This window comes from Camelus dromedarius, chromosome 7 (genome assembly GCF_036321535.1).
Source record: "Camelus dromedarius isolate mCamDro1 chromosome 7, mCamDro1.pat, whole genome shotgun sequence".
In the NCBI taxonomy this organism is placed as follows: Eukaryota; Metazoa; Chordata; class Mammalia; order Artiodactyla; family Camelidae; genus Camelus; species Camelus dromedarius.
Genome location: NC_087442.1, coordinates 11120166 through 11132989, shown reverse-complemented (window position 1 = coordinate 11132989; position 12824 = coordinate 11120166). Strand labels below are relative to the sequence as shown.

The following is a 12824-nucleotide window of genomic DNA, read 5'->3' as shown; positions in this document are numbered from 1 at the left end:
TTTAATTCTGAGGCTGGACTTGGGGACAGATGGTCATATGGTCTAGAATTCCTGTCATGGGAGCTCAGTTCTTCCGGATGGTATTTTCAATCCAGGACATGTAGTTAAAAATTCTGGTATAGATACCAACATCGGCTCTCAAGACACATCCATCCGCAAAAGTCAGGATTCCTTGAAGTATGCCATTGCATATTGCTGGGGCCGCTGTGACTTCCTACCAGGAAAGAGGAAACAGGGTTGTTTTTCTGGCAAAGGACACAATAAAATGGGGAAATTAAAACTAAAAATAGACTTATCATATGATGCAGCAATCCCATTCCTGGGCATATAACCAGAGGAAAATATAACGTGAAAAGACACATGCACCCCAATATTCACAGCAGCACTGTTTACAACAGCCAAGACATGGAAACAAGCCAAATGTCCATCGACAGATGAATGGATAGAGAAGATGTGGTACACACACACACACTGGAATACTATTCAGCCATAAAAAAGAATAAAATAATACCATTTGCAGCAACATGGTTGGATCTGGAAATTGTCATTCTAAGTGAAATAAGTCAGAGAGGGAAAGAAAAATACCATATATCACTTATATGTGGAATCTAATAAAAAGGACACAAATGAACTTATGTACAAAACAGAAAACAGACTCACAAGCATAGAGAACAAACTTATGGTTACCGGAGAGCAAAGGAGATAGGAAGGGATAAATTAGGAATTCAAAAATTGCACCTCTTGGGGAGTGATGGACATATTAGCTATCTTGATTGTGGTGGTGGTTTCATGGGTGTACACATCTATCACAATTCATCAGATTGTACCTCTGAAATATGTGTAGTTTACTGTACAGGAACCGTACCACAATAAGGGTGTTTAAAAAAAAGACATTGAGAGGCATTACCTTGCAGGGCTGCCTCCTTCCCGGCACAATGCCCACACACATCATACTTTCTCGGATGTTGTACGTTTTATAGGCAGCATGACACTGAGATTGGGAGATTACAGAGATGTTCACATTCTGCAGTGAGTCAGGGTCCTTGTCTACAGGAAAGAAAGGAGTAGAACATTCTTAAGGGTTATGAGTTATGTTTCCTTTCCCTCTTTTTCAACATATTTCTTCTCCTGGCAGAAGAAAAAAGAATTCAAACCCTGAGAGAAATCAGAACTGTGGCCACCAAAACAGTAGGAAATTATCCTGATTAACAGTTTCTCATGATACTAAGTGTCTACTTATCAAAGAGATTAAATTCTTGGAAGTTGTATGTAGATATGAGGCACTTCTGCAATGAAATGAAACAAGTTACTTTAAAATTTTCTGGAAATTCAAGCATTTAAAAAGGTGTCCTTCGAGTTGGAATTTCTATTTACCCAGTTTAATTTTATTTTACTTTTTCAGCCTTCATGTTTATTATTTGCCCTATGTTTTATATTCAACACTGACTCACTCCTACTTTATTAAATTGAAGTATATCTGACATGTAACTCTGTATAAATTTAAGGTACACAACGTACTGATTTGACACGTTTAAGTATTATAATATGATTGTCATGGTAGCAATAATTAGCACCTCTATCACGTCACATAATTATCATTTCTTTTTTACGGTGGGAAAAATTAAGATCTAGTCTCTTAGAAAGTTTGATTATAATACAACAATGCTGTGTATATTTACTATACTGCGTCTTTGATCTCCAGAACTTATTTATCTACTAGTTGCCAAGTGTGTACCCTTAAACAATGTTCCTCCTATTTTGAGAGTTTGAAGGAACTTATAGAGCTTATCTAAGCCTAGTTTTTCATTGATCAGACCAAAATATCTAGTATCTTCTAAAAAAAAAAAATCACTCAAAAAGTGATTTTCTTAAATCCATAAAACTAAGATTTATAACTGGGTCTCTTCATTCCTAATTCAAGGTATTTTGTTTATATCAATGGTTTACAAATACTATGAACTATGCAGACCCAAAACAAAATGTTTCCAATCTGCGACAGAATGAGAAAAACAAGAACAGAGTCATATCAATATGTATGTTAGGTGTTCTTGCCAAAGATTCTTCTTTGGGAAAAAGTATTTTGAGATTTCGATTTCTTTTAATGAGAGTGTATTTATTTGAGTGTCTTTAGTTGAAAATAATGTATTAATTCTTTCAAAGAAAATGTTGGAGAGTCTTTGCCTTGTTTTTCAGTTCAGCAATAATTGCATGACTCATCGTTTCTTTGGGGAATCCCTTTTTGGGAAATGCTTACTTAACTGTTTCATGAGCCAGGTGAAAATGAACTGCGCTTTTTTGTAAGTCGCATCTCTTTTTGATTCAAGTTGCACAAGCCAGATGCATCAAACTCACTGCTTAACAGAAGGAGATTTGCCTGTTTCCAAAATTCTAATTGCCTTTCAAAGGACAAAGAATTTCTACTTGTCTAGAGGACTTTATACTGATTGAAATAAGCCAGAGACAGAAAGACAAACGCTGTCTCACTTATATGTAGAATCTAAAAAGGCCAAAGTCATAGAAACAGACAGTAGAATGGTGGCTGTCAAAGGCTAGGGGGATGTAGGGTTGTTATGTAGATCAAAGGGTCCAAACTTTCAGTGGTAAGAGGAGTAAGTTCTGGGGATTTGATGTACAGCATGGTGACTATAGTTCATATTATTGTATTGTGTACTTGAAATTTTCTAAGGGAATAGATCTGAAGTGCTCTCACCACACACACACACGTGAATATGGGAGGACGTGGTGGAGAATTAGCTTGATTGGAACCATCAGGTCACATGTATATGCCTATCAAAGCATGCATAGCTTTTTAGAGCTTAAATATATACAGTATTTATCTGTCAATTGTACCTCAATAAAGCTGTGAAAGAAAGAATGTCTCCTTTTGTGATCTATTCAAGAAAATGTACCCCAGGATCTGAAGGTATTTACCAAAAAGTAGTTTAAAAAGGTTTGAGTAATGGCAGCATTGTTAGGATAAACGTACAGCCACCCCTTGGCTTCTATAAAAAGAATGTAGAGGTGGATGGATGAATATAATCTGACAGGCTTTAAAATTAATCTCCTTTCCATACTATGATGTCTAGTGTGTGATGTATATTAAATATATTCAAACTTACTCATGAGTAAAAATGTATTAATAATTCTTCCTAAAGGATTCTATCATAGTTTTCTTTCTCTTTTTCTAATTGTTTTCTTTTTTAATGAAACTAGATCACTGCTATTTTTCTTATGGTTAATCACCCCCCCCCCACTGTCCCTCCGTCCAGTCCTCAATCCCATCTTGTTTAATAGCTGCAGTAATTAGAATTTACATGAAAACTATGAAATGGGATAGTGGGCAGATGGGCACAAAACCTAGAAAAGAGAGCTGTCTTGCTCAAAGGTTCTTCATGGAATTTGAAACTTGTGACACAGAAGAAAGCTGAAGAAGGACAAGAAATTCAGTAGTTTTGCATTATATAGAGAAGACTTCCGCTGAAAAATAAATAATGACAGCTGTTTTCCAGTTTCCTGAAGAAGTGAGTGCATGTTCATTCTTAGGATGTAACCAGTTAAAAATACTTCAGAAATATTTTCCTTACACTTGTGTTGATCTGTATCATAATTTCACATTAAAAAAAGTTCTGCATGATTTTTAGCACAGTATATGTATTTATCTTTTGTTTAACACATAAGCATCATTTTGTGCTATTTCAAGGCTTTAAGTTTCTTTATTGCCTGGAAAATGGCTTGAAAACCTCTGACAACATTGGTGCCACATTTTAGAGTTAAGAAAATTGAGGCTCCAAAGGTTAAGTGACCTGCTGTCACACAGCGAATTGAGACCAATACAAAGGTCTTCTTTTCCCTAAAACCACTTCTGTCCTACATGAAAGCAAAGATGCAGAAAGATACAGTGGGGAGGGGGAGGTTTCAGGGCTCTAACAGGGAGGTGCCGGGGAAGGGAAAGGAGATGAAAAGATAAATGAAGAGGTTAGCCCAATGAAGATGAGAGCCTCCTTGGGAGGAACTGCAGAAGCCAGGAGTGCAGAAGGGAGCGATGCGTGTCTGGTTCTGGGAGAAGACACTCACAGAGGTCACACATGTTGTAGGCCCAGGTGGACACCGTGCACACGGTGTTCTCAGCGGCGGGTTCCTTGGGCAGGCTGGCCAGTTTCACGTAGTCATTGAGTTCGATATAGCTTTTCAGCTTGATTAACATGAGGTTATGCTCAATAGAAGTGACTGAGAATTGTGGGTGATGGATCATCTTCTGATAACCAACCACTTGTAGATGTTTTTCTTTTGTATCTGATGGTTTTGTAACCCCCAGTATTAAGAGAAGCTTCCTGGAACAATAGGAATGTTCATGAGAGGACTTTGGGGACGGCTTTTCCACCCTCATGGACCTTTATTAGCTCCTCCCTGAAGCCTTCTCTCTACTACTGAACATCCCCAGAAGGCCTCTCCAATCCCCTGTAATTGGGCGGTGGCCCCAGGCAGGGTTCTGATCTGTGCGCATCCTGAGAACCCAAAGCATAGCGTGGTGTCGGGGACTTCCTACTCACGGTAAGTTGCAGTGTGCAGCTGTGAGCACCCAGAGAGGGTGGATCAGGACGCCAACACAGGGCAAGTAATCAGATTTCAAGAAGACCATGTAAGGAGGGGTGATGGCATCTTTGTAATCTGGATCAAAGTTCAAAGCAACTGGCGAGACAAACATTGACAGGAAATTCTGAGGGTGTTTTTTCTTTAGGTATAATTAGAAAAAACCACAGGAAAATAATTCAGTAGGCTCAGGACCCCCCTAGCCTTCTCTCCAGTACCTTTATCTGTGAGTTGTAAACTGGATTCCTTCGTTCTAAAACAAGAGGAAAATAATAGAAACGTATCTATTGCAAAAGATAAAAGGTGTTTTCCCTTTTAGTTGTCAATAAATAGACTTCAAATTAAAATACAAGTTTCCTTAAATACCTTCCACATTTCAGTGGCCATATGTTAAACTGATTCATGGAGAACACACTATTTTTACCATTTTTAAAATGTTTTGGCCAATCTTATCCCTTTCTCCTGACAATGCGAGGCTGAGTGGTCTAGATGTCATTTAAAGAACAGACCAAATGCTCAGAGTCTGAGAGGGGAGGAGACCATTCATTCCTTCAGCAAGTACATACTGAGCATCTAGTACGTGCCAGGCTCTGTCTTAAGGGCTTGGGCTCCATAGTGAACAAAACAGAGAAACAGCCCCGCTCTCATCCGTTCTAATGAGTGTGTGTATAAATACTATTTATTCAATAGTGAGAAGTACAACACACAGGTAAATGATGTAGTGTGTTTAGATTAGTGCAGGAGATGGGGAAGAAGCAGCATCAGGTGCGTGTGTGTGGCGGGGGTGTTGTGCAGGATTACATCAGTAGTCAGGATAGACTTCATGGCCAGTGAGAGATGAACAGGGAAAGGAAGATGAGGGTGTTCGATAATCAGGGATCTGGGGAAAGGAATTCCAGGCAGAGAAAGCGGCTGAAGCAAGAGGCCTAAGGCCTGTTTAAGGAGCATCACAGAGGAGCATGTGGTTCGGGAGAAGAGTAGGAAGGGAGGGAGGTCAGAGAGGTGATGCAGGATTTTGTAGGGTTCTGTAGGACGTGGATTTGTCTTCTGAGTGAAACGTGGAAATGCTGCCAGGTTTTTGGTAAAGCAGTGATGATAACTGCCCTCTGGAGAAGTGTTGAGTGTCGGCATGTAAAGCAAAGAGGGATGTTTGGAGAATAATTTGAGAGTCAAGACAAGAGATGGTGTCTTGAGTCACAGTGAGCAGTGGAGGTGGTGAGATGGGATTGGATTTGGGATGTGTTTAAAAGACAGAGCCAACATTTTCCAAACAGATTGAATGTGGGCTGCGAGAGACAGAGGATTTATGAATACCTCCAGTGTTTTTCCTGAGTGACTGGAACCATGCCTGGGCAAGACTGAAACCCTGAGCGCTCTGCTGTGTGCATTAATTGGACCCCTGCTCTCCCCTCTGGACTCCACTTTTCCCTCTGTCATGCCAGCATCATTCCTGTTCTCGACAGGCCCAGAGCCAGGCATAATCTTCCTTAGGAGAGGGTCTGGTGTCGGGTTTCAGAATCCATGCTTCCCCTAGAAGTATACAGACCATCAACCCGAGGTGAGACTGGCAGGCATTGTCACAGGAGGAAGCCTGGTGGGGATGGTTGCAGTGCAAAAGGAGAGCCTCAATCCTGTCCTTGTAGTCTGGAAACTTGCCTCCTGATTTTATCCATCTTTCAAAATTCTGCCAGGATTTCTCTTGGGCAAGTATGGAGGAAAATGGGCAAGATACTCACCAGGCAGGTTCAAGAGAGCCCACAAGAAGATAAACTTCATCATGTTGTCAAAAGCTTTTCAAAAGATGAGGTTCTGCTCAGGGTCTCTGGAAAGGATGGCGAGGAAGGAGGGAAAAGGACTAAGTAAGATAAAGTATGAAGGGGTTCTAGGATTGGGAACAATTTGTCATCTGAGTTCTTTCAGTGGCAGAATTCAGTTCCCGAAGAGGTGTCCATCAGTCAGAGTAGGGGGTGGTGCCAGGTGTCAGAGGCACAAAAACAGAGATGCAGTGACTTGGTCCTTGACATCGCAGAGAATGGACCTGAAATCTGGCATTTCACTCTCCCCCTTCAGGAAGAAATGCCTGATGTGAGAGATGTCAGTGCTCACAGTGTTTCCTCCACCCCTGCTTTGTAAAACTCAGAAACCAGGCCCCTCTCTGAACTACATGCAGGATGCTGATCCCTCCCATCTTTGTGATGCTAACCCACATTTATGTGACAAATGACATTCATCTCCAGTGACCATAACCCTCTGGTGCTGAGCTTGACCCCTCTGCCTAATGCTAGACTCCTCCTTGAGCTATATTGGCCTTTTCCTTCATGTCACTACTCATCCATCTAGTCACTCAGCCAGCCAGCCAGCCAGTGATTGCCATTATGTGTCAGACTTGCGCTAGGACCTGTGTTCACCGTAGAGGATACCGACACGTGAAGACACTGTCCCTGACTTCAAAAAGCTTATAGACCAGTGGGAATGGTAGATACATAAACAGGCAATTACTAAACAAAGTATTCAGACCTAAAGATCTAGGCGTACCACTGTCTAGGGGAAAACATTTACAAAATACCTATCTGTTCAATGATTTGTATCCAAAAGATATAAGGGACTCCTAAAACTCAACAAGAAGAAAACAAACAACCCAATTAAAAAGTGGACCAGAGATCTGAACAGACAGCTTACCAAATGCTCGTGTCTGCTCAAGCTGCCATGACAAAACACCACAGAACAGAAGGCTTAAACACCAGGCATTTTCTCATAGTTCTGGCAGCTTGATGTTCACGATCAAGGTACCAGCATATTCAGTTTCTGGTGAGAACTCTGTTCCTGGCTTGAGCACAGCCTCTCACTGAGTTTTCATGTGGCCTTTCCTCTGTACGTATGTGGAAAGAAAGAGCCAACTCTTCTTTTAATGAGTTCACTAATCCTGTGGTGAGTGGTCCCAACCTTATGACCTCGGTTCACGTAAATTACTTTCATTATCTATCTTATCTCCAAATACAGCCACACTGGGGTTTCAACATATGAATTTTGGGAGGACACAATTCAATCCATAACAACAAAGAAGATATACAGATGGCAAATATCATATGAAGAGATTCCTAACATGTCATGGGGAATTACAGATTAACACAATGTTGAGCTACAGCCACACACCTAGTAGAATGGTGAAAACACCAAATGTTGGCAAAGATAGGGACCAACAAGAATAAGGCACAATGGTATAGCCACTTTGCCAGACAGTTTGGCAGTTTCTTGCAAAGCTAAACATAATCTTACCAAATGACTCAGCAGCAGCGCTCCTAGGTACTACCCAAATGTGTTGAAAACTTACGTCTGCAAAAAATTTACACATGAATGTTTACAGCAGCTTTATTCGTAGTTGTTAAACCTCAAAAGCAACCAAGATGTCCTTAAATAAGTGAATGATAAACAAAATGTGGTATGGAAAACAGTATAGCAATTCCTCAAAAAATTAAAAATAGAGCTGCCATGTGATCCAGCAATTTCACTTCTGGATATTTACCCGAAGTAAATGAAAACACCAGTTCAAAAAGATATGTGCACTCCAGTTGTTCACTGCAGCATTATTTACAATAGCAAGGCATGGAAGCAGCCTAAGTGTCCATCAGTAGACAAATGCATAGAGAAGTTGTGTGTGTGTGCGTGTGCGCGCACACACACACAAACACACACACACAATGGAGTATTACTCAGCCATAAAAATGATATCTTGCCATCTGTGACAACATAGATGGATCTAGATAGCATAATGCTAAGTGAAATAGGTCATATAGAAAGACAGATACCATGATCTCACTTACGTGTGGCACCTAAAAAACAAAACAAATAAAATGAAAACAGACTCATAGATACAGAGAACAAATGAATGTCTTCCAGAGGGGAGGGCAGGGGAGATGGGGTAAACAGGTGCAATGGATTAATTAAGAGGGACAAACCTCCAGTTATATAATGTTATGGGCATGTGATTAACAGCATAAGGAATATGGTCAGTAATATTGTAATGGCTTTGTATGGGGACAGATGATTACTAAAACATATTGTGGTGATCATTTCATAATGCAAATGTCAAATCACTATGCAGTACACCTGAAATTAATGTAAGTGTATGTCAATTCTATTTCATTTTTTTAAGTGTGGTACACCCATAAAATGGAATACTATTCAGGGACTTAAAAAATGAGCTGAGCTATCAAGCGATGAAAGGTGGGGGAATCTTAAACGCATATTACTGAGTGATAGAAGCCAGTCTAAAGTATTATATAGTGTATGACTTCAATTTATGACATTTAAAAAAAAGCCAAGCTACACAGACAGTAAAATGATTGGTGGTTGCCAACGTTTGAGGTGAAGGAAGGAGCAGGTGGAGTACAGGGCCTCTTTAGGGAAGTGAAATTTTTCTGCGTGAAACTCTGTGGATACGTGACTTCATGCATTTGTCAAAACCCATAGGACTGTGTAACATAAACAGTAAACTCTACTATAAACTATCGACTTCAGTTGATAATAATTTATCAATATTAGTTCACCAGGTGTAATGAATATACCACACCTACGCAAGATGTTTTAAATGAAGAAGTAGATGACTCATTGGTATAATTCAAGCGGTATATGCAGGTGTACTTTGTAAAATTCTTTCAGCTTTGTTGTATGTTCTAAAATTTTCAAAATAAAATATTGGAGAAACATTTCTAAAAATTGAGATATGTGACTTAAAGCATACCTTAAGAAGTGAAGACACTGTGTATAAATAAGAAGTACTCAGAAATTACAGTTTATCTGGGTCTTAGAGAAGGGGAAGGAGCTTGTCTGGCATAAAAAGAAGAGGGAAACATAATTCAGAAACCAGGAAAAGCATCTGTAAAGGCACGGATATGTGAAACAGCACGATATGTTTCTGGAACTCCTACCCAGTATAATAGGGCGCGTGCTAAGAGACAGGTGGAGATGATCAGAAATTAAATAATGAAAAGCTTTATCTTTAAGTCTTGAATATATAAGACTTGCATTGTCTTTTTTTCTGTAGGAGATAAAGAGCCAATAAATTCATTATTGCACAAAGTTCTATTCACTGTTGTGGAGGACAGACCTGAAGCCCATGCCACACCCTGCAGAATTCCCAGTTGCCTCCCCTTGAGTGTGGGTGGGACTTATGACTTGATTCTAACACAATAGGACCAAAGTTAGGGGATGTCATCCCCGTGCTAATGTTACTCTGTAGCGTTAACATTGTGTAAGTATCCATCCTGCTAGCCGCATAAGATATTCTTCCTGCTGTTGACAAAGTAGGTGACCATGCTGAGGAAGCCCAGGTGGCAAAGAACTCTGAGCAGGCGGCCTCTCTGCACCAAGTACAGCCTCAGGGACCCGAAGGCAGCTTTCAGCTTTCAGCCAGCAACAAGCAAGGACCCTGTGTCATACGCCACAAGGGGATGAATTCTACCAACAACCTGATTAAGTTTAGAAGCAAATTCTTCCCTCAGAGACTTGCTAGACCCAGCTAAGCCGTGCCTGAACACTTGACTCATAGAAACCATGAGATGATAAAGGCTGTTTTAAGCTGTACAATTTGTGATACCATTTTTATACAGCAATAGAAAACTAATACAAATGTATCCTGTATGGTGGCACTTTATTAGATATTGATAATGTAGTGATAAGGGAGATGAGAATCTTGCCCACATAAAGATTAACAGGGGAGACGGATGTTGTAAGACTTACCATCAAGAATGTCACAATGTGGGAAGTAAAGGGAGGTGGAAAACATGGAGCAGGGACCCGAATGCAAGGGTCAGAAGAAGACCTCCCTAAGGAAGTGATGTTTAAGGCTTGAAGGATGAGTAGAAGTTAATCAAATGAAGAGACGGGGAAGAAATCTCCAGGAAGATGAACAAGGACTCAAAAGAGAATAGAGCACATGTGAAAGGACACAAAGAGAAACACAGAAGAATCTTACAGAACAGACCTTACAGTAACTGCCTGTAAAGGAGGTGAGAAACAACCAGAGAGTAGATAAAGGGAGAGTGTCCTTGGGTGTTACATTTTAGATGTGAGAGGCTTTATCTCACTTAGATGGTGACAGCATGAAGCCAAGAGATAGGGGAAATTGAAAAATACAGAAAAGTGGAGATAATCCGTAAAGCAAGTCCATGAGGTCAGAGGCGGGGAGATCCATATCACAGGTGAAGACAGGGCTTCGCTTCCAGGAAGGATGGGAAAAAAAAAGGAGTAAGAAAAAAACTTGGCATGTTTTCAGGTTGGGTGGTGGGAAGTGTAATAGATGGGGTATCTTCTGATGGTTTCAATCTTTCTACTCCCAAACCTGAGGTCATCTGCTGAAGGTGAGCACTGAAAGTTGGAGGAAGAGAGGAGAACGTTTGAAATGGCTATTGTGGAGAATGAGATAGGCAATTGACTTGAAAAATATAGAATTGTCAATACATGTTGAAGACCTGATTTGAGTTATAAGAAGTTAACTGAATCACTCGTGTGAAACTAACACAATATTGTAAATCAACTAGATGTCAATAAAAATAGTTACAAGAAGTGATCAGATGAGCCTTTTATTAAAACTCTGGGACAAGTATGTGATTCAATAAAGGGAACAGGGAGCGCTGCTCAGTGAATCAGAGATAGGAAGCCGGGAGTAACTGGGAACAAGCCCACTGGAGGGGACAGGCAAACGAAGGGGCTTGAGGTTTGGCTGGATCAAAGATTACAAGAAAAAGAAACATCACTGAATTCAATGGCCTTAGTGTCCCAATCTGAGGATATGGTGTTTCTGTATGTGCCAGGATAAGTGGTGGTCTTAGTCATAACCCAGCTGGTTCTTCTGTTGTTGTTTTGCTTTGCTTTGGTAAGAGAGGAAGAGCACCCATGCTCAGCGTTTTCAGTATCCAAGAACCAACCCACCTCTGCATTCTCTTCACACAGATTCACCACCTCCCCCATGGGATGGAATTCCAGACCTCTTCTCTCTGTGCGGAGTCTTTTTCTCCTCTGACGTGATTCTCTCTGCTCATCTCCTGGCCCTCTCTGTTCCTCTTTCCCTTTCTAATAGACGACCCGGTGTCGCACTGCCCTTCCTCTACATGTAATTCCATTGCCTCTCATATGTCATTCTAGACCCCTACTTTTGGGTCACTCAACATCCTCTCAGTTCTGTATTTTTAGGTGTCTTGGCCAATGGGTTTGGGATGCTCTACATCGCCCCACTATATGCCAGTGCGAGAGAAGCACTGAGCATCCGTCAAAGCTCTTCCCAATAATGCAGAGCGCCACTAAAGTCTGTGGCTGCTACCTATAAACACAGAGCCCCCTAGTTGTTATTCTCTAGACAGCATCTGAGAGCCGGACCTTTGTCTCCAGTTGTCTGCTAGAAATGACCACCTCTAGGTCCTTCAAGCATCTCAGATACAACTTGCCCCATCACTCCTGATTCATGACCACGCTCCTAGTCCATTACGCATGAAATCATTGGTTCTCTTTATATTACCGTTCAGAACCACCATTCACCTCATAGTGCAAGTCAGAAACTCAGGCGTTATCCTTGACTCTTCCCCTTCTGTCTGTACTCAGTCAGTATGTCTAAATTGTCTGTTCTCTGCTTTCCCAGTTCAGAAATCTGATGATGTTTTATTTGCCATGGAGGCTTTAATGACACGCCTTCTGATGCCTACAGGATACAAATCTACATTCCTTTACCAAACAGGTCAGGACCTTCACTAAAGCTTACTCACCCACTGTAAATCATACTCTTATCAAATCCTCTCTTCTCCTCTGCAAACTATTTATTTTCTACCTTCCAGTATTACTTATTTACATATATTTTTCAGAACATGCCACATTTTTCATGCTTTTCTGACTTTTGCCTGACTATACCTCAGTTTTACAACATTCTCCCCTGAATTGTTTGCCTCTGCGGTGGTACCTCTCATGACTCTGAAACCGGAATGGTTTTTTTCTATACTGTCATGGAATTTATTGATCATCTCCACTGCAGCAACTGTCACAATGTATTATAATTGGCTACTTGATGGCAAAACCTGTGTCATATTCACTCATGTTTTCGGTAGCGTATGCAGTGCCTACCAAGTAGCCAATGTTTCAATAGTTTTTGAATGAACAAATCGTGGGGATGTTGCTAAATTTCTCATCATGTTTACAGTTTATATGACAAAGAGATTAGGGGTCATGGCATATGTTTTTAAGTGTCT

General features: G+C 40.7%; 1 protein-coding gene across 1 annotated transcript; it reads right to left on the bottom strand.

Moving 5' to 3' along the window:
* Positions 1 to 6366, bottom strand: PRSS58 (serine protease 58). The gene is made up of 5 exons (XM_010989861.1): positions 6327 to 6366; positions 4551 to 4689; positions 4075 to 4331; positions 908 to 1047; positions 1 to 214 (listed from the first exon to the last, which is right to left on the bottom strand). The coding sequence occupies exons 1-5, from the start codon at positions 6364 to 6366 to the stop codon at positions 65 to 67; spliced, it is 726 nt and encodes a 241-aa protein (XP_010988163.1). The 3' UTR covers positions 1 to 64.
* Positions 6367 to 12824: the final 6458 nt, after the last annotated feature.